The 23,365-nt window shown below is 37.5% G+C and overlaps 1 protein-coding gene across 1 annotated transcript in view; it reads left to right on the forward strand.

The window, feature by feature from the left end:
* The first annotated feature begins 520 nt into the window (after positions 1–520).
* Positions 521–23,365, forward strand: part of impg1b (interphotoreceptor matrix proteoglycan 1b) — a 31,949-nt gene continuing 9,104 nt past the window's right edge. Inside the window, exons 1-13 of the mRNA XM_067455368.1 lie at positions 521–1,008; positions 9,128–9,352; positions 10,954–11,120; positions 11,253–11,281; positions 11,688–11,716; positions 11,800–11,843; positions 11,935–12,084; positions 14,638–14,696; positions 15,229–15,410; positions 15,491–15,814; positions 15,969–16,831; positions 17,809–17,898; positions 20,769–20,988. Coding sequence (XP_067311469.1) covers positions 942–1,008; positions 9,128–9,352; positions 10,954–11,120; positions 11,253–11,281; positions 11,688–11,716; positions 11,800–11,843; positions 11,935–12,084; positions 14,638–14,696; positions 15,229–15,410; positions 15,491–15,814; positions 15,969–16,831; positions 17,809–17,898; positions 20,769–20,988 — 2,449 coding nt within the window. The 5' untranslated portion in view covers positions 521–941. The remainder of the gene's footprint in view (positions 1,009–9,127; positions 9,353–10,953; positions 11,121–11,252; positions 11,282–11,687; positions 11,717–11,799; positions 11,844–11,934; positions 12,085–14,637; positions 14,697–15,228; positions 15,411–15,490; positions 15,815–15,968; positions 16,832–17,808; positions 17,899–20,768; positions 20,989–23,365) is intronic.

Raw genomic sequence — 23,365 nt, forward strand, 5'->3', positions numbered from 1 at the left:
AAAGCCGCAATGCAGAGCAGAGCAGAGAGAGTTTTTTTCCCACGCCACAAGCGAAATGAGCAGCTTTATTCAGAGCCCTAACTAGGTAAAAAATTAATTAAAATTCTAATTTCCAGAGGGGTTTCTGCTAGTTACAAACGGCCACCAGCCTGTTCTCATTATCTCTTGAAAGTTGGAAGTTCAACTTGCATGGTCCAGCGCCGTGGAAGGTCTTGAATGGATTTTGAGCTGCGGAGACTTATTTATGGCTGTGAAATTTAATAAGTGTGTAATCCTCTTCCCAGCTCAAGCAGTAGGCCTGGGGACTAACATGCACCACAAGGGTACGACAACACGCTCAGTATACAGATCTGGCCCCATGATCAGAGAACGGGCAGAGCCTGATGTATCAAAACAGGGGGAGTAGAATACAGCATTTCAGTTGGCAACCACAAAAGCTGGCAGAGAGCTGAGAAACTTGTGTCGAGTGGGCCAGACTGAGATAGACAGGCGTCGGGCGGACTGGAAAGAGAGCAAGTACGCCATTGGAGTGGCTTGTGACCGAAGCATGGAGGCTGGCAGATGCTGGCCCAGAAGGCTACTAACAGGATGAGGATAGTCCACCACGTGGGCCCACAGGGATTAGGAGTCAGTGAGAGGTAAACAGATTAGTCCATAAAAAGAGGCAGAGTTTTAACCTTGTCTCTCCCCTCACACCCTGAAGAGCATCTTCCACCCACTTGCACACTTGAGACTAAATTGTATCCAAGAACCTGTTGAATCTGTCAGGAATACCACCCAACCTACAGTAGTGGCCACAAACAGCCCTTTCCATGGAAGCCTGGACACATAGTCGATGGAAATTAACTCTTTCGTCCTCGGATGTCAGATAAGTCAATAAGGACTGTCTTTTCCTTCCAAATGATCAACTTTACATCCAAAAGGACATAATCTACTGCACCATGCCATTGAAAACAGGATTATTCCTCATTCTGTTCTTGTTTACCCTCCAAGCCACCAGAATCAAAGGTAAGCCGGAGTTTGAACACTGTTTGCATGCTCATTGCTTGTTTTATCTAAACAATTAAGCAAAAAAAGGACTTTTGGTAACGTACAACGCCTCAGTGCTGCTACAGCCCAAGCGATTCCTTACACAATAGCATCTTTCTGCCCTCAGTAATCGAATAAGCTTTTAAATATTTTAGGAGCCAATTTGTGAGGACATAAAAGAAAAACACAAAGATTTTTTTATGCAAAACAAAGCCTCATGACAAATCATTCGATAACATTTTTGTGGCAAGCATGCCATTAGTGCTTTCTTTTCGATACAATATGCTCGAAAAGCGTGTTTCGCTAACATTTTATGCGAGTTCTGAATGCCTCCGGTCTGGCTACAGTGTTCAGAATCTCCATTCATTAGGAGAGGGAAACAAAAGGCATTCTGTTTGTGGCCGTGTGGAACGCTAATCTTTTCTGGCTTGTAGCTTTGCTGTGGGGCCTCGCTCATCGCTTCAGAAGTACAGCTCAATTAGCATCGCCGCCCCTCATGTCTGCACATGTGCTCGGCAGGCTCATAGACAGCAGCGGGACACATGATCAATTCAGTCACCCTGGTTCATCTTTGAGAAATATCAACACTGGCTCTACATCTGCTCATTTGCTAATTAACAGATGTGGTCAGATGTTCACTGACCCTGAAGCATATTGTTGAGACCCTTGTATCTCGGAGTGATCAGCTCAGTGTCTTCCACTGTAAACATCTCTAAATAGGGCCACATGTGGCGTCTTTTGTGTCAGATCAAAATAATTAGAAAAAAGGGCCAATCTGATCTGACACCAAAAAAATTTACCACACTTTCACACTGTTTTTAACACTGTGGAATACTTAATTCTGATTGGAATTTTTAATTGCAAGAAGGCACTTTCAACACTTTTTTCACAGAAGGTGATCGGCTGGAGCTTTAAGTTTTAAATATGGACATTTTTCTTACATGAACGCAGCGATTCGCTTTAGAAGCCCCCAGAGGGCCGTGTGGAGCACATTAATTGACGGAGAGATTGCAATTCAAAAACAGCTACAACTAACTGCAATTATAATGCTTGGATTAGCCAGGACTTTTTAAATATAACTCAGATTTTATTTATCTGAGAGAAGATTGTTATTTATACATAGGCTAGGATGACTTGAGGGTGAGTAAATCATGGGCCAATTTTCATTTTTGAGTGAACTATGCCTTTCAGCAATAATTTCAACATATATGGTAAAAAAATATATAAATATTTTCAGTAGTAGATAAAGGCTTAAAGCAGTTTTAGTAAGAGCTAATAAAAGCTAGTAAGAGCTAATAAAATGTTAACTCAAGACAATATTTAATGTCTAATTTACTTGAGACAAGTAGCCTTGTAATAAGCGGGATAATGCACACCTAGCCACTTTGAGTTTATTATGCGATAACAACCGGCGATAACAACCGTACATTATCCCTTACATAAAAACTGATAACACAGTCTCATTCGGGTAACTGTCAATGAAGTCAGCACTTTACGTTTGCTAGGAACGATTTTTTCTTGTGGCTGTTTTACGTTTGATGAGCTAATAAAATATTGAAGGCACAATATGTAATTTTTACCACCAGAGGTCTCTTATTCAAAACAAAGGTGTCACTTGATGATACCATTTTAAAGAATCATGGGAGTTCTTGGAAATCCAGCAACTGGATAATACAGCATTTCTCAAAGTGTAGGGCACACCCCACTGGTGGGCAGAGGTGGATAGTAACTAAGTACATTTACTTGAGTACTGTACTTAAGTACACTTTTTGAGTATCTGTACTTTACTTTGGAAAAACAAATATCGTACTTTTTACTCCACTTCATTTCTATCAAGGTCCTCAAAGTCAAAAGTCACTCTTGTAGGGAGGCACGTTAAATTCAATGATTTCCCAGCATTTTTTGAGCATTGATTTACATTTTATAACCCAATGGAAGAAGACGGATGTCTTCATTTTGGCGAGTAATCACATAACGAAAGTTGATTATGCAAAAACAGTTGGGAGATAATGTCAGATATATATCAGTGTATAGGATCTGTGCATTCGGCTTTAAAGTGACAGCAGCTTTGTAACTTTTATACAAGTATTTAAAGTCGGAAGCAGGGGTGGTAAGTACTCAAGTAAAAATACTTTGATACTTTACTTAAGTATTTTTTTCGGGGATCTGTACTTTACTTGAGTATATTTTATTTGCATCTACTTTTACTCTTACTCCACTACAATATTAAAGGCAAAGTGTACTTTTTACTCCAATACATTTCCCCATGCCCGCTCCAAGTATTAAGTATTTATTACACTTGATTTCCAAACCGGTCTGGTCGGTCATGGATGATCCAGTCGGGTATAGACTTGGAAAAAAGCTGACAAGTCAGGTTTGCCACACTAACTTTAGCTCAGTGTTTCCCCAACTTTTTTATTTTGCGGCACACTATTTACTATGAAAACATCGGTAACATTTTACAATACAGGTGCACTATTATAATTCATGCCTAACTAATGCTCAGATAACCATGAGTTAATGTATTACTAATGAAGAACTAAACCATTTATTAATGATTACTGCATCAGCAACTAATGAACATTCTATATGATTAATAGATTAAGTAATACATGAATTGCTATTAATTAAATATGACATCATTAATTCCCTAATAACATATTACATGAACTAATAATGTAAATTCATGTATTCAAAGCCATGCATTCCAACTCTCAGTTGTCTGTTTAATTAATCATTAATCATAACAATTGGCAAAATTATATCATAACTTTTTTGTTGAGGCACATGACTATTAACTAATTGTTACGTAATATGTCATTGTGGTTATGGCTTTTGAATTAATTTTGAATTAGTTAATAGTATCTTGCTCCTCATCTGTTTTATGCTGCTAATGTTATGGAACATGTCTATTTTAAGTTTAACCCCTATACTGCGTTAAGGTGCTTCATTGTCTCCTATTAATTGCAAATCTAACAAATTCTTATTTGCAGTATCTAATCTTAACATTTGTTCAATTAAAGCATTGCATATCAGTCCCAAAAGATTTTATCTGCTTAATTATTGATATTTACAGTTAATTTGAATATTTACTTTTTACTTTCGGTACTTGAGTACCTTTTAAATCTGATACTTTTGTACTTTTACTCAAGTGATGTTTGAATGGAGGACTTTCTACTTTTACTGGAGTATTTTTTCATTAAGGTATATATACTTTCACTCGAGTATAACTTTTGAGTACTTTTACCACCTCTGGTCGGAAGTATGTCGGAAGAAGCATCACTGACTGGCTTAAACCATGATAGCATAGTGTGCATTTATACAATGATAATAAAGTAATGCGTTGACATAAAAAAGTAAATTTACTTTTGATATTTAAGTACTTTTGAAAACAAATACTTCTGTATGTTGACTTAAAGGTGCACTATGCAGCTTTCCATCCACTGGAGGGCGCCTATTCAAAACAAATCGTAGTTTGATGACGCAAAGTGTGAGCGCAGCATCTTGGGAGATGTGGCCTTCTCATCACAGCCGGTGGAAAATAGGATTCGGGCAGAAATCACGTTCATGCATGCGGTTATTAACACTACTGTAGTCTAAAGCAGAGCAGGGCCGAGTGTTATGGACCTGAGCACAGCTGCTGGAGCGATTGTTAAACAAATACCCGCCTCGCAAATACCGGGACTTTTATTATGACGGGACGGGACACATTCGCCGGGCGCCTGCACAGATCTGCTCTTCCGGTTATGATTTTGAAGTAATGCAGCTCTGTTTATCATATTAGATATATTTAACTGTGTTTAAAACAATGTTATGACTTTACTCCGTGCGTTCACTTGTTCACACTGCTAAGAGTAAAGCGCCCCTGCCAAATAAAAGCCGAAACCGAGGGTAACGCAGATATGACGCAATTGACAGGCGACTCCCTCAAATGCAATGCTGAAACGTCCCTGTCCTTAGTTAAAATAGCAATTTTCTCACAATTTACAAATAGTTGGAAACTTCTGGGACATTGTAGGTACTCAACTGAACAAAATATATAACACCGGCCTAGTGGTTTTTGGATATTTTACTGCAAAAATACTACATAGTGCACCTTTAAAGCTGCTGTCCGTAACTTTTTTGTGTTCAAGATTTACAAAAATTATATGAGAATGTACAACATGAATCCATTTTCCAAACCGTGTTTTTGTCTTACCCTGAATCATTATGGTACACTTATAATAAGTGTTTATATTGGGACTATTTCGGGCCAGACTGGTAGGTACCGCTGCGGAGGAGCACAGTCCCTACGTGATCCGCCATAGATGTAAACAGAGAGAAGTAGCTCCGGGTGCAATGTTCTTCCGCAAGATGCATGCAGTTCTGTTTATTAACCACTAGAGTGCAAAAAGTTATAGACTGCAGCTTTAAGTAAAAATCAGCTTTTACAACTTTAACTTGTAACGGAGTTATATTTAACCAATAGTTCTAATACTTTTACTCAAGTAATGAAGTTGTGTAGTTCGTCCACCTATGCTGGTGGTGAATAGAGAAATGACAAGTGGGGTGCCACAAACGGGAGGAAAGTTTTCTCTATTATCCTACTGAGTGGTCCCACATATGGGATTTTTATTTCTGTGCCCCTGAGAGTATGGTACCACATGTGGGATTTAGAATGTTCAGTGATGTGACATGACTGCCAGATTCAAACTGTGTTTTCGTGCTTTGGCTGGCACTGAGCCAGAGGCGGATGATGTCATTGCCATGCGATGCATGGACACAGTCCGTGTCCTGGTTAAAATTGCTTTCTCTGGATTCAAACATTCTTGGAAACATTTGAGATAATGTAAGTACACAAGTCAACAAAATATATAACACTGTTCTAGTGGGTTTTGGATAATTTAACCCCAAAATTTTGCCTTTATTAAAAACATTTTTTTTTTACAGTTAATTAATTATGTCATCTGGGCATCATAGACTCGATCTCTCTATTGTTTCATGCAAAAGCAGCTGCTACAATTTTGCGATGATTGTTTTGTACAGTGTAATGAATTTTAAGATAATAAACAGGTATAATTTTAAAACAGTTTAAATTAACAAAACAATATCTGACTACCACTTCGTGGCTGAGTTGCTGTTGTTCCAAATTGCTTCCTATTTGTTGTAATACCACCAAAAGTTGACCACAGTCTGCATGCCTAGGTGCTTGATTTTATACACCTTTGACCATGGAAGTGATTGGAACACCTGAATTCAATGATTTGGAGGGGTGTCCCAATGCCAATCAAAATAGGAGGTCCACACGGAGACACGTTTAGCTGTATATTTATACATTGTGTACCGTATCAGCGTTTCGTCCACACGGATCCGGCGTTTTGGAAGCATGAATCCGATATTTTCTGAAACCGGGTCCCAGAGTTGATAAATATGAAAACAACAATCTTAAGTTTTTGTGTGCACAGCCAATTTGTATATTTTTTGAAATGGTGATGTCATCACACCACATCCAGCACGGTGAAAGAGTTAAGGGATACAACTACGGGCATGCACACATCAATATTGTGTCATTTCATTACTGAATTTGCATCATTATAAGGGTAGGTTTAGGGTTGAGGTTAGGTGTAGGTGTTAATAAACACATCTGATAAGTAGGAAATGTATTTATTGTTATTTTATCGTGAGATTTTGCCTCACCTCCTACCACTGCTCTACCCCTTCTAGCCACAACTCTTCTTCTCCGTTATTAGTGTATTTCTGTGGCAGAATTACAGCGCCACACACTGGCCTGGCATGTATACTACATCATTTGAGTCAGTTTCAGTGCTCTTGTGTGTACGCAGATATTTCTTGAAACGAAGAAAAAAAAAAAGATCGGATTGGTATTGGGCCATAGTGTATGTTGTGAAATACTGTCTGTTTGTCTGTTTAGTTTGAACATGCTCAAATTTGCTCGGTAGCTTACCTAGTGCAGATTTGCACGTGTGATATTAGGATATCCTGTGAGATGTTAGTCATGATAAACTTAGATCCAAAGTTGAAATGGCATGGTTGCTTCAGCAAATGTATTTTTATCTCACGCTTACACTATCAGTTGGGTTTACAAAACAGTTTAGTGTAGATAATACATTATTTTCAAACACAATAGAGTGCTCAACTTTTACTTAATTTCCAAACTGCAGTGATACATACAACCAATATCATAAAATGTTACCAGAAAAAAGCATCTGTTTCAGATCAAAATAAAAGCACAATTCCCACACTGAACACACATTCCATTCACTGAACATTTCATTTTTAAAGTGTTGCAAAACAGAAAGCAACATAATATCATTTAGCAGTAAAGTCACCACAGGCACATTTTTCCAAAAAGCCTGAGCTGAGATTGCTACAATTACTGAATACAATTTTCATTTGTTGGTATCCAAATTTGTTTATCTCAGGCTATTTTATGTTATAGTTACATCCTGTTTTACTCTTTATGCAATTCACCAGCAGATAAGACTGGTCAGCAAATGACATTAACATCCAAAACAATATACAGGTAGCATATACTTAGCTATGCTATGCTAAGCAATGCAGATAAATCTGCACATGTACTAGGAAATCCTGTCTTAGTGTGGTACAAGAGGAGTGATCAGATGCAAGATTCTGTAAAGCAAGATTACTCATTTGGCTTTAAAAGTTATAAGCAGAATGCTAAAAACAGAGGTATGTATTTAGCCTCCACTATACTTATATCACTAACGCTATTACTTGTGTACTAACTGAGCTTATGCTAATCTGCGAGTGCGAAACAGAGGTCCAGTGAAGTCTGAGGGACCCCCTTGCTGAGCCGGGCTTAATGTTTTAAGAAGCTCTCTGAAGTTTACCACCTGGTCACACAATACTGTTGAAAACATTTAGCCAATTTCAGTGGAGGTCCTGTATCCTATACTTTTTGCATAACTTCATGATATAACATTGCTTTGATATGAACTAATATGGTCAAAAATATGATCTGTTTCTCAAGAGGTGCTGAAGTGTCTCAGATCATACTTGGAAGGTGAATCTGTGAATCTAGTACACATCAGTGAATCTAGCATCTAAATTATAACGATTATGCCATAGCCGCTGATGAGATGAGCTATTACACAAGCCAAAACTGTTTTAATTTGATGCACAAAAAAAATCCAGATGTATTTTAATATGAGCTATTAACTGTATAATTGTTCGATGCTTCATTACTGAAGTAAGTAATTAAATGCATCATTGTCATTTTGCAGTGCATATGTTCACTGTGACAATGATGTAAACTGAATTTAATGTAGTGAGCTTTGCTGTCGTTCTAATATCCGCACTATCCATCCTAAACTTCACTGTTCTGTAAATACCAGTAAAACTACAGGTGCAAGGTGACCAATGACCACAGGGACTGGTTAACTCTGACAGCTATCTATGGCCACAACTGATTAGGTAACAGGTCAGAAGATGGGTCACCTTGAGTATAAATACCCTTTGGTGTCAGCACGGGTCTTCAACCTGATGGTCTTTGACAAGTACACTTTCCATGAACCATCATAGTAAAAATGTGATCATTTAAAGGGGCAGTTCATCCAAAAGTGAAAATTCTGTTATCATTTACTGATCTTAATGCTTGACTTCTGTGGAAAACAAAAAGAGATATTTTGAAACAACAGATTTTGTCCATACAACGAAAGTCAACAAGGTCTAACATTGTTTTATACCCCAATTAATTGAATTATATTAAAATAATGGAAAACAGTGCTGATACATATACCAATAATTCTGTAAATTTTAGATAATTATGAATTTATGTGATTCCAATCAAATGCAATTAGATTAATACAAATAAAGAGTAGACATTTGCAACTCTTATCTAGTGAATGCGCTTAACATCTGCCTGGATGGCGTTATAACCGACTGCTTGACTTAGCCCTAATCCAATTAAATGTTCATTCAGCATACTAATCATAGACTTATAGGGTTTCAAACGGTCTATGTACGAGTGTAATTACATGAAGTTTAATTATATGATCCATCGGCTTACTATCCTCAGGTAAAGTCAAGTCTGCTCTTCTGAAACAATGAACACATGCTGTTGTTGTGACATTTGCAGAACTCACTGCTGACGACTTGATTCTCAGGATCAGAAATGTGAAGTACAGGCACTTCCTGGAGACTCCACAGCCAATCAAACAGATGACAGATGGCGGAGACTCACTTTCTCTAAACGGGCATCGAGCGAAGAGATCAGCGCTGTCTAGTACAGGGGTGAAAGTCTGTCCTCGGGAGAGCATGGCGGAGGTCATCACCAGCCATAAAGCCTACTACAAACTAAGAGGTAGGACAACATCAACCCTAAACACCACAGGGGACGGAGCCTTGAGCATCAGTGCCAAATTTGGCTACAACACCTCAGATCCTCATAAATCATAATTAACTTCCCAATCATTTGCAGCCTTCTGGGAGATAAAGGATCAACCCAAGCCAGAAAAAAAGGCTCTGAGCCAAGAAGTAGTGTACTAACTTTTTTTTAGACTTGCCTGTTCTTTTAGTATCTTAGTGTAGATTGTTCTGTTTTTATATAGTAAAATGAGGCAAGGGAAGTTAAATTATTTGAAATTACTGTTTTTGATATCTAATATCTTAACGTAATACGCAGTTCAAAAGATTGGGGTCAGAAAGATTTTTTATAAAACATTAAATGGATCAAAAGATTTATATTTTAAATAAAAGCTGTTCTTTTGAACTTTCCATTAATCAAAAATCTAACATTGTTTCTATGGAAATATTAAGTGGCAGAACTGTTTTCAACATAGATGATAAAATGTGCCCCAAATCTGCATATTAGAATGATTTCTGAAGGATTGTGTGATGCTGAAGACTGAAGTAATGATGCCGAAGTAATGATTGGCTTTGTTATCACAGGAATTAATTGCAAATGTTTAAATATATTAACATAGTAAAGCTATTTTAAAGTGTAATAATATTTCATAATATGAGCATGAGCATAAAATGCAATGAAGAGAGGCTAACATTCATCTAACCAAATCTGACCAAGCCCAAACGTTTGAATGGTACTAGTGAAAACTTATAAAACTGTGAGTTTATCTATAAACAATCTGAAAAAAAAATACTTAAAAATCCAGTAATCATTTACTAACAAATCATGTTGTTTCAAACCTGTATGAATTATTTGGAACAGAACATGAAAGTTATGAATAGTGTGCTAGTTTTATCTGCCATGCAATTACAAAAGAAGCCATCTTAAATTTTAAGTACAATCAACTCGGATGTTTAAGTCATTTCAACTTAAATTACATTTAAAAAGAGAAAAGTGAAATTTTGATGAGTTAAAGCAATGTAAAAACATATGTTGTCATAACTTATTGATCATAAGGTTTTACAGTGCAGAATACAACAAAAATACAACTTAAGGATGCAAATGCAGCAAAAAAAAAGTATCATAAAATGAATCAACAAAGTCAAGGTTTGGAACGAAATGACAGTCCTAATAATTCCTTATGTGTATCCTAATGCTGTCAGGTTGATTTAGTCATATTAAATCATATTTTTGGCTTGAATAAAAGCATTTAATTCAGATAAAACCACATGAAACACTATATTTGGTTACCTGTCAAAATATTTTGAGCAGATAGCATGATGTTAAATTACTGGTACAAACAAACTAAAGGCGAGGCATATTTAGCTGTCAGATGCAGTTAAGAGATACTCTTAATTAAATGTCCTGGCAAAATGAGATAATGGCAGAAAATGACTGCATACTAAATACTATTAAGCATGTTACACCTCTGTCAGTGGTGCATATAATTAATTTTATGTGTCCTGGCATATTTTGATCAGGTCTTTGCTGTTAGTCCTCTCAGTCTCAACACAATTCTCTAACAGCCTTCTCTAAATAATTCCCATGATATTTAACAGTTTGTCAAGAAGCTGTGTGGGAGGCCTTCCGGATCTTTCTTGACAGAGTTCCTGACACCATGGAGTACCAGCAGTGGGTGTACGCCTGTCAGAGAGACTCGCTTTGTATGGAGGATCTGGCCCAAAATTTTAGTAGCACACAAGAACATCTTGACATGGTAGCCAGTGTGAGTAGCTTCTTGTGTCCGTTTGCCAATTCAGTCCAACCATCTTGCCAATACAGCCCAATTGTGCCAATATCATTGAATTGAATTATCTTACTTTTTGTAAATTCTGAAAAAAAATTATATAATTTACAGAGAATGGATGCTCAAGATGAACAGGAGAGGTAAGAATCCCAAAGAGGATCTTGAATTCAAGGGCTTCTTGGTTTCAGTATTCATGGTATGGCGATTTACTTGTCTTTTTTTATTTTTTTATTTTTTGGGGGGGGCAAACCCTTCCGAATATCTAAAATGAGGTCACCTATAGTGGGAGATGAGAAAATCTCTGCCTGTCCTTTAAAAAACAAAGTTTGTTCATATTTGGTGGCCTAGCTAAACACTGCTCTCTGACCTGATCCACTTTAATAAGAGGGATCTGTGCCCAGACATATTACGCTTGGGTGTTAGAGCCACACAAACATACCCGGGCTTATATGCTGTCAACCCTTTTATCAGGGACAATGAATTTTATTGCATTTATCATTCTCGGATTGATTCATCCCTTCTCAACATGTTTTAAATTATTTTTAGGGCTCTCACACCTGCACCAGGTGAGAAATGTAAGTCCTCACCATCCGGATGAGAAAGAAATACTGGTTGATCTTATAAAAACGTGACTGATTGATGGCTTTTTATGTTTCAGGTTCAAAGAGTCCTGCTGAGCTTTTCATCATGGAAACCGACAGCGTATGGCCACTAACTCATGCTTTTTAGAATATGCACTTAACATACTGATGAAGTTAGAAACAAACAAATTGACTATTCTCTGATCTGATAGGAAACTGGGGCACCAGATGTTGTCCCTCAGAGGCTGGAGGAGCACATTGTGGAGTTCAGTGTGACTATAGTAGACCCCGTCTACAGCGCACTACTGAGGGATCCAGACAGCCCTCAATTTGAAGACCGCGTTCAGAGTCTACACGAGCAGGTTACAATGTTTTATATGGATTTTCTTATGTTTTGAGCTACAAACAGTACTAATTATGAGAACATTTATCTAAAAAGCTCTGCTATGTCATTGTAATTACACAGGAAACAGGAGCACAATGACTTAAAATTATTTTAAAAAGATCTATACATCTCACTAGAGCCTGAATGATGTTGGTGAATGCAAAAGCAGGGGTCATGAATTGAGAAATCCACTTTCCCTTGAGCTTTTGATATCTAAAAGGTCAAGGTAATATAAGAATAGCCTGTAAGTTTCAGAGCTAAAAACTTCCTTGTTAGTCCAAATAAAAAAGCTTTTATTGAAAGCTGCCCAGTGAACAATCTGCATTCTGCGAATCTGCTTCCCCTGCAAAACGCCGCCTCAACCAAAGAACGCCTAATTCTGAAGCCCCGCCTACTGACTCGCGCATGACATGTAACACAAATAGCAAAGGCCTACGTGTACTAAACAGGATTGAACTTCCAAGCAATAAACATGCCGTTAAAAATTACAAAATAGCGTGAAGTGCCTGTTTGTAAAAGAACACAGTCGCTGCATAAGCTTCCTTCGGATTCCAATATTTGGAAGGCGGTTGAACTTTATTTTAATGAAGTTCCAGCTCACGTGAGTAAGACATTGAATGTTTGTTTGCTTTGTTTCACTGCGGATTCGTTTGTAAACAATAGAATGGATTTGCAGACAGGATGACATTAAAAAACTATGCTGTGTCTTCTATATTGGATCTAACAGGAGTAGTGTGACACTTGTGTGAGTTAAAAACATTTTTTAATATTTGTTTAATATCTACTGATTATGTGTACGTGTCTAACTAAACATAATTAACGATATCATACCACACTGTCACAGGCCGGAGTGTCCTTTGTATTTGAGGTGTTTGATTTGTGATCAGACTCGGACATGTATGGGCCAGAGCTTGCAAAATCGCTAGCCCAACATCCCGGGGCTAACGGTTTTTCCAGTCAGGCTACCAAAATGTATCATCAGCCTCCCCACAGTCTAGCTTAAATTGTGAAATAACATTCCTTAATTGATGTGCATTGTTCACTCTCTTGACTTAGAGAGTCAAGAAAATACAATTGCGGAAGTTTTGAACATGCTGATTTGTCTGTAGTGAAGTTTTGCTTATGCACATATTTGGCTTGTGTGTGTGTGTGTGTGTGTGTGTGTGTGTGTGTGTGTGTGTGTGTGTGTGTGTGTGTGTGTGTGTGTGTGTGTGTGTGTGTGTGTGTGTGTGTGTGTGTTAGTGATGCATCTTTTGCGGTTATATCCACCAATTGAGAGGCCAATTCCCCATGTGTACTGAAGGGGGAGCTGAAGCTCATTATAATATACAAAACTGTTATCCAATCATGACAGTGGGTCTTCAGTGCGGCACACCCATAAAAACCGAGCGTTCCAGGAGCAAGGCTTAAAACAGGGTAGAAAAAAGCCTATTACTTATTCATTATTATGTTTTTGAATTTAAAAACCATGCAAACGTCATAAGTTAACCTCAGACAAAAGTAAAAAATAAATAAAATAAAGCCAGTTCATGACCACTTTAAGGGGTTAGTTCACCCAAAAACGAACATTTTGTCATTACTTAATTACTTACCCTAATGTCATTCCAAACCTGTGAGATCTTTGTTCACTTTCAGAACACAAATTAAGATATGTCTGATGAAATCCAAGAGCTTTCTGACCCTCCTATAGACAGCAATACCACTTTCAAAGTGATGATAATATTTTTTGTGTGAGAAAAATAAAAGACTTTATTCAACTTCTCTTCCACATCAGTCTCCTACACTGCTCACATATTAAACATAGTGCTGTGCTTCTGTGTTGTCAGAATGCTGGCCTACGAGCACAACAACGTATGCGTGTGAGGATAATGTAGAAGCTGGCCAATACTGAGCTGACATCTTGATGTACAACCTGGAAGTGATGCACTGTGTTTACGCATGGAATATATATATATTAGTCAGGACATAATAAGACATAATAAGATTTCTTTAAAAGATAGGCCTATACATTTACATCTATACTTTTCTTAACTAAATATATAGTTTCAACTGTATGAAGTACTGAGTTATGGTGAAGGAACAGATAATTTCATGGGTAAAGTGATAACTGCAATTACATAATTTGGAAAAATAAACAAAAAATAAAAAGTGTATTTGTGTTAAGAACATTCTAGAGCACATCTCAAAATGTAATATTTTTTGCCATTTTAAAAACAAATATATAATAAGTTAAAGTGGTCTTTGTCTCAAACAACATAAACAAGGACAAACTACTGTAATAGGTTTGAAAGTAGTTTACCATAAAAGATCAATAAACAAGAAAGCTTGGGTAACTTCAGAAGTCGGCATGAGATTAGTTCAAATAAGACTAGAGCATGGCACATGACTTTAAAACATGGCAGCATGTCTGACAATCCATAATCTGAGGTCATGTAACCCACCATACATAAATTACTGAATTATGTTGTTATTGAAATAAAAAGAGATATTGCAAATAAGCCTAAAATTATTTTCATTTACACTTCCGCAGATGCTGCATGTGTTCGACAAACTTCCTGGGTTTAAAGAGATTCGAGTGCTGGGATTTCGGTAGGTTGATGTTGGAACTGTGGGATTCACCGATATATTGCAGTCCATTGAACTTGAAAATTGTATTTTTGGATGGGTAATTCTCTCACAGGGGCAACTTGGGGTAAGTATTTGAAGAAATACTTGGCAAATTGTGTTCAGAACAACTGAGTTTAGAAATACTGTACCATTCTGTTGTATTGTACTGTAGACTGTGTAGTATATTTATGAAAATTGTCATCATAATTAACCCTCATGTTCTGTTGGGATTGACTTTCGATATTCAGAAAATACAAACGCATTTGAAAATGGTTATAATGATTTCAAAATTAAATTATTATCTAACTGCTCTTTTTTTATACAACATAAATCCAATTAGATGGCACATCTCTACAATGTGTACAATCAGTTCTCATAAGATTTGAAAAAGCCTGTATATGTCAGTGATAAATACGATTTTTGAGCTATTAAAAGGGCCATGGGGTCCTTTAAAAAACATGAGTGCTAAGATGAATAACAAACCTCTTGCAATTCCCTTTATAACCTCGGTCAGAGCTGGAGGTGTTGCAGCGAGCTATGCTGTAGTGTTTGAGACTGATGGGACACAAGCCATAGGTGACACAGACTCCACTAATGAATATGGCATAGAGGAAGTCCTAAAGGGCATGGTGGTCAAGGCGCTAAGTGAGGACGCATCACTTCCTGTCGACATGCTTTCCCTAACTTTCGAACCAGGTACAAAAAAATCAATACAATCAATATAAGGCCTTAGACAGACTGCAAATATTTAACCTTACCTGAATCACCCTGTACAGACAATTCAACAGCAGGCAAGCAGGAAAACACAAGATCCAGTCCTGAAATCAGTAAAGAATCAAGATTTTTACCTGGGGAAATGAGTACACAGTCCACAAAAGCTAACTCTCAGGAAACTATATTGCCTTCTGGGAGTGTGGCCATCTTTTTGGGAGATCTAAGCCCTGATAGGACTCAAACTGTTTCGGGTGAGGGGACAGAAAGCACTATTATACATAAAGTACCTGATATATCGTCCCATGTTACCATACTACCAGTAGCCACAGAGGTAATCAGCAGCTCCAAATCGGAGGGTTCTAAGTCGGACGCTTTATCTACCAAAGGTAATTTTTTCTGTGTAGTGAGTAGGGCACAAGAGCGCCAGCTTCTAAAATAAGACCCTTAAGTTTGGCAGCCTAAGAATAAGAGAATTAATTGTAATTTCACATTAGACTCGCTTTCAAAGACACTCTCTGAAACCAGCTCTTTGTTTTCAAGGTTTGCCAAGAACCACTACAGTGGATTACCTATTAAAGTTGTCTAAAGTCCAAGAGGATGTAGGAAATGAAATTGTTGCCACAGCTGCACCACTGGACTTGGAATCTTTTGAAGTAGCAAAAGCATCTACTTTAGATCAACCTGAAATGGATTTTGATATGACACCAGAGGCCACTCCTGCAGAGGCAACATCATCAATCTTGACATTTCAAACCCCTATTGAGCGAGCTCAAGACGCTGTATTTCAAGAAGATTACACAATTGGCCCCACCAAACCTTTAGAGACCTCTACCGAAGGTCTTCCTTCATACCCTACCGGTTTCGTTGATAGCCTAGAGTTGCTCACTTCAATTGACCTTAGTGACCACATAGAGTCTCCATCTGTCAGTGCCACCATAGACACACTCCATCGAAAGTTGCCTCCTGTTGGACCAACCACTCCAGATCCAATTCTCCCTGCAACAATTCCCTCTGAGCTAACGCCCACAGAGGACCTTATTTCACACCTGACCCAGGACAATTTGCTGGAGGAAGAGGAACAGACTCTCTGGACAGTTTCACCTCCCCCACATGAAGGTAGTACAGATAATGGCAGACACACAAAAGAAGATTCAGAACAGTCTGATGAGGAGGAAGAGACTTTGGACTTTGGGAGTGGATTTCCCTCAGAGATCGACGAGAATCCACAATCCTCGGGTCATCCTTTAGGTTACGTTACCACTCCTTCGATGATGGCTTCTAACCAGGCCAAAGAGTTAGTGGTGTTTTTTAGTTTACGTGTGACTAATATGATGTTCTCGGAGGATCTTTTCAACAAGAGTTCCCCCGAGTACAAATCACTGGAGAACACGTTTCTTGAACTGGTAGGTAAACACACTTTTGTCTTTGACTTTTTCTTGCTGCATGCCTTTTTGTCCTCACTTTGTTGTTAGCTTTATTTCTTTTTGTACCGTAGTGCATGCTGGGAAAACTGAACAGATAAAGTATGTCATTTGTCTGCAGGGATTTGACAGATGGCATCTGAGAAAAGTGTTGTTCAAAATGTAATATACATTTTTCTATAAAGCCTTTGTATAAGAGTTTTGGGTAACTGACAGAAAAAGTGAATTACATTTCTTTACATTGTGTGCAGGGATACTTATTTTGTCATTTCAAATGTTTTTCATCTGAACTTTGTTTACCTCACTTTTCAATTTAGACAGAAAATCACAGAATGAAATCCTGTATGACAATTTCATAACATAATTATGCAATCTCACACAAGCAAGAGTGGTGTAATACTGAATTTCGGCATAGAATTAAACCACTGGCATAGGCCTGCAGGTAATCACAATCGTGCTGATATACCGATAGATGATTGTTAGTGTGACATTGCTTTCATTCAACATCCACTAAACAAGAAGTAAAAACGGAATAACTTCAGACAAAATAGTTGCCAGTTGTTCCAAAACAAATCAAAGCATCAAGCTTTGCATGTCACCAAGCAACATAGACTTGAACAGCATATGAGTGGAGCAATTTTTCCTCCCCGCTCAAAATTATGCGTAATCACTCCACTCCACTCCGCTCCAGCTCCAGCTCCACTCCCTTTTTTCCATTTTCTATACGGAAGAGAAAACCTGCCCAGAACAATCCAACAGCAAGAGAAAACACGAATGCTTTTCAAAAAACCCACCCAATGAAAAACACTCCACTTCCACTCAGCACCACTCATATACTCACACACAGTGTGGACAAGAGTGTTACAAACAGGAAACTTTCAGAACAGCTCTTGGACAATCTTACTGCAGTGTTGTTTTTATTCAGATTATATCTTATAATATCCTGTTTTTCCAACTAGAGACAATTCTCTGAACCAAGTGACTCGCCCAACCCTGAGGCCTCTAGTCAAGTGACTGAGAGAAAACAGAAGACGTTAGCCTCAATACCGGTACATCTATATCCAAGCTTGAAAAAGCATAATCAATCACTTTTTGGCATTAAATTCTGCACCTTCGTCTAATAACTTCCCACATCTAGTCTTACTGATCAAAATAACTGTCTTTAATAACTGCTGAGCTCTCTAACCAGCATTAACCTAAGTTAAACGCTTACTCTGTCTGCCTAATCTGCAACATATTTTTGGTACTTGTTATTTAATTTGTGATACTGTGAGTGTTGCCTTATTGTTGTGTGCATATTTTTGTTTCTAAGGATCTCAGTGCACACCAAGATTTCTATGTGCATTGACTATGTGGATATAGGCATTATAGGAGTATGAGCTCATATCAAATGCTAAAACTATATCTGTGGAAAAAGTTGTTTTTCTTATTGTGTAAAACACAGAGAAAAAAAAAATCACAATCCTGTCAAATTAAACAACCAAAATGGAACATGGCAAAAAAATTAAACAAAAAAATTTGCTCAGGGACTTGCTGTCTAGTTTTGTTTCTCTGAACTGCTTTTAGTTGGTTAGGCAGCCTAATGATTTAGAATTGTTCTTCGGTGAGACGTGTCCTTGAATGTAATCGGACTCCAAATGTTATTTATTAGAGTGTTACATCAATGACTAAGCACTTTTTGTTGATTCTGAAATTAACAGCTCAATGAATTATTTGTAATAAAAGCATACACAGAGATAGCTGCTTTTTTATGGCCTGTTTGTGAATGGTTCTGGGTAAATGCAATCTCTTTTAAATACAATTTAAAATATATATATATATATATATATATATATATATATATATATATATATATATATATATATATATATATATATATATATATATATATATATATATATATATATATATATTATTCATATTCAATCTAGATTGGTCCAGACTGGTTTTCACGCATGTTAAAGACTACAATAATGTCTGTTCCTATGTGTTGTGGTGTGAAGTTTTATTATCTTTATACTACACAACTCAGAACATACAACATCTATGTTCTGTTCCATTTTGTATTAATTTGTGTTAATCCTAAAATACAGAAATCCATTATCAATAATAAGTGGTTTCCCAAACTAGTAATGTGTTGTAGTTTGTCATGACTAACGCCAGTATTTGAGATCTTTTGGATTATCACATGAGCTACAAAAAATCTGGTCAGGAGCTACTCTGGTAAGTATCTAGGTAAAATGGCCGTAAAATTTGTTTATTGATTCATAAATGGGCTTTCAAAGAATAATTTGATAAGCGTTAGATATTTATGTTCTTGCAAATTCTTCAAAAAAAAAACAAAAAAAAAAACATTGATTTTCCACCATACACATCAATATTGCCCATTTATAATTCAACGTTTTTGTAGCTTTTGAAGAGACAGCTGTAATATTTTAGTCCTATACTAGGTTTGCATTGATTTCAGCTTCTCAATCTTGTAGGATGCTCTTGTCTCTGCTGGTCTGTGTAGCAACCATCTCGACCGGACAAAAATCATTTTCATTTAAATTTTTATATTAAAAAAAAGAAAAAGAAAAAGTGTGCGGGACTTCTCTTTTCATTTAATGATATTTTAAAAAAAAACATTTAAATCAAGTATTACATATATTATAATAATAAAATATAGAACAGAACAACACTGAAAGAGATCTTTATACAACCAGTAGATACAAGTGTAGGTGCCATGCTAGAGAGTGTCAGAATCAGTATTCAAGAATAGCAATACACTACAATGCTGCTGCTGCTGCTGCCTTTGATAATTCATTCATTAGCCTATTTGGAAATGAGTGCTACTGTATACTATATTAGTTGATTCCTTCTGTCCTGTGATGGCAATCAAAGGTCACGACACTGGCATCAGCCAGACAGTAACATTGATTGAGGCTGAGCTCTGAGTCAAAGCCTGCCCTGTGGGGAAGAATAACACCTGCTCTGCCCTGGCACTTAGCCGAGAGGTGAGAGGTTGATCATGACTGGCAGATCAGGTCCACCTTCTAATACAGATTACCTCCTGTTATACATGCATGCACTTACTTAGTTAATACAACATCATCCCTGGCCTTCAGTCCTTTTTGTGCTCCTACTTGTACTTGTATTAATAAAAAGTAAAAAAAAAAAAAAGTTAAAAAACTTTTGGACTTTTTTTTTTACATGTTCACACTCATTTTAGCATAAAAGGCTTATCACAATTAAATATATTTTTAAATAGTATTAAATATTAAGTTAAACAAAAAAGGACAACATTTTTTTTACATTTAAATTTAAGTTATTAATTATGTTTTGAAGTGGAAACGCTTTTATTTTCATTCAAAATTGTGAGGTTAGAAATTTAAAAAGGCTATTTGACCTTAAGAATAGTTAATTCCTCATTATCTATTAATTCTTTTTTGCATTTTAATTTATCACATGAAACAAAAATGCCAAGGTTAAAATGGTGAATTATTAAATCATGTTTGAGGGATTTTCAAAAAGCCAATAATCTCTGTGACTCTTGTGCGAATATATCATCTCAAGTCTTCCATCTTTTGTGTCACTGGTGCAATCAAGCTCTTGAAATCTTGAGCCGAGATGAATGACTGAGCTGCTACGCCCTATTTCTCCTGAACAACCGTCTTTATCTCTAACTGGCCCTCCTCGTGCGGAGTGAAATGAGCATTGAGGAGATTTTGCATATTGTAATAGGATGAGAGACAGACACAAGCCAAAATCGTTCAGTTTCGAGGAATTGAGGAGAATTGCTTTCGAATTGACAATCCCAAAAGTTTTGCATCTGAGCTGCATTACGTTCATGCACAATTAACCAGTCTGCACTAGTCAGCAATGATAAAAGAGAAGTCGCAACTCAGTCAATTCCACTTTTATCTCCACTTTCCCACAGCTCCTGCCGTATCTACAGTCCAACCTGACTGGATTTAAGGAGCTGGAGATCCTGAACTTTAAGAACGGCAGTGTGGTGGTAAACAGCAAGATGAAATTAAACAAACCGGTACCACACAATGTTACAGAGACGGTGCAGTGTGTGCTTAAGGACTTCTGCAATGCGGCGTCAAAAAGATTGGAGATGGAGATTGACTCCCAATCAGTGGATGTGGAAGCAGGTAAGGAGGGTGTTGAAAAGAGAAAACAGTTAAGGCTGTTACATACTCTTCAAGAACAGAGAAAAAGTTTTCGCTTCCAGGGCTGCGAGAACAAAATGACGTCATTTTGTTCTCGTAGCCCTGGTTTGGCAGTTCTCGCAGCTTGCTTTTGACACATTGCCTGAGCAGAACTATTTTCTTGCGAGTGTCCGAGACCTATTGTGTGATTGGTTACATATTTAAAGAGGGCGTGGTTAATGTAGAGAAAAGCAGATGTTTGGCGCCTGCTTTTCTTGTGAAGTATGGAATGTACTGCCAGAACAAGCTTTGTTCTTGTTCTTGCCACCTCGAGAAAATGAACAAATGTCTTTGTTCTTGCAGAGAATGTCCCAAACTTAAAGGAACTGTATGTAATAAATGTATTTAGATTAATCATAAAATGGCTCTGGTATGTCAAATCATGTTCATTTCAAATTCTTATATCACAGTAGTCCGGCCAGGATATTGTCATTTAAAAGTTGTTGTTGCAGCCCTCAACTGATGTTGATGTTGACATGTTGTGTTTCGGCCCGAAGCTCCACCCTCCACCGATCGACCAATCACGCAGTCAGTAGTGTTTTAGCATCTGGGTTGCCAGATCTACTCTAGTTACCACAGCTGGAGCTACAAACAATCCTGCTGGATCCTGCAGCCTATCTGGCAACCTCGAGTCAGGGAGGAAGGGGAGAGGGGGATATAACTGCAGTACCAGTTTTGGCCACGATCTTACATACACTTTCTTTTAGTTCCTCTAAAGCAGAGGTGTACAATACTGCTCCTTTCAGGCCACTGTCATGCAGAGATCAGCTCCAACCCCAATTAAACACACCTGAACCAGCTAATCAAGGCCTTACTAGGCATACTAGAAACTTCCTGATAGGTGTGTTGAGGCAAGTTGGAGCTAAACTCTATACAGGACCGTGGCCCTACAGGACCAAGTTTGGACACCCTTGTTCTAAAGGGATAGTTTGCCCAAAAATGGAAATTGTCATACTCACCCTCATGTCGTTCCAAACCTCTATGACTTTCGTTTTACTTTTTTGGTCAATTTAGATTAGGGTCAAATTCTCACTATTACCTTACTAATAACTATGAATTTTGCCTCAATAAACTCCTAATTACTGCTTATTAATAGTTGGTAACATAGTTGTTAAGTTTAGGTATTGGTAGGATTAAGCAATGTAGAATATGATTATGTAGAATAAGGCAGTGGTTCCCAAACCTGTCCTGGAGGACCCCCACCACTGCACATTTTGTATGTCTCCCTAATCAGACACACCCACTTCAGGTCTTGCCATCTCTACTAATGAGCTGATGAGTTGGATCAGGTGTGTCTGATGAGGGAAACATGCAAAATGTGCAGTGCTGGGGGTCCTCCAGGACAGGTTTGGGAACCACTGGAATAAGGCATTAAAATGTGCTTTATAAGTACTAATAAACAGCCAATATGCTGGTAATTAACAGTTCAAAGGGGGTGCTATAAGAAAAATGTATGCATTTACTGCTTTGTGCTTATTTAATTTTCCATTTTAACTTAAATTATACATTTACAAGGTCACATTGTAAAATATGCAGTTATTAAGCATGACAGCAATTTCGCTGCCCTTGAGCAAGGCACCTAACCCCCAATCACTCCCTGGGCGCCACAGTAAATGGCTGCCCACTGCTACGGGTGTGTGTGTCCATGGTTTACAGTGTGTGTGTTCTTCACTAATCGCTGCTTCGATTATGTGTACACTAACTTGGTTGGGTTAAATGCAGAGGACAGGTTTCGAGTATGGCTTGCCCCATATTTGCCCCATACACTTTAACTTTAAAGAGTGAAAAGAGAAGGGTGCAGTGCCGGTGCTAAGCACATTTCTGGTGGGACTATAGCCCCAGCCTATAGTGTCACCACTGCAGGTTTAGAAGGACATGAGGGTGAGGAAATGATGAAAGATTTTCATGTTTAGGTAAACTATACCTTTAAGCAAGTTTTGTTCACACTGACTGTGATTTGCTGTGAAAAAATGACTAGAAGTTAATACATTTAAATGAGACTGCCAGTTTCACCAGACCACATGTCAATTATAAGAAACGACTGATTTATTGTCAATTAAAATCTCATCTTATTTTTTTTCAACAACACATTGTAATGAGATTTTCCAATAATATTGGCATCTACTAATTCCAGCAATGATATTAGGGCATCCAAAATTAGGAAGACCTTCCAGCAATAAAAATGCTGTCAGTGTGAATTGGGCAGAACAGTAAACAAAAACACTCCCTGCGTCCCAATTCGCATACTATCCATCCTAAATAGTATTCGAAAATAGAATTAGTATGTCCCAAATCGTAGTATGTTGAAAACAGTATTCCA

Source organism: Pseudorasbora parva, chromosome 10 (genome assembly GCF_024679245.1).
Source record: "Pseudorasbora parva isolate DD20220531a chromosome 10, ASM2467924v1, whole genome shotgun sequence".
Taxonomy (NCBI): domain Eukaryota; kingdom Metazoa; phylum Chordata; class Actinopteri; order Cypriniformes; family Gobionidae; genus Pseudorasbora; species Pseudorasbora parva.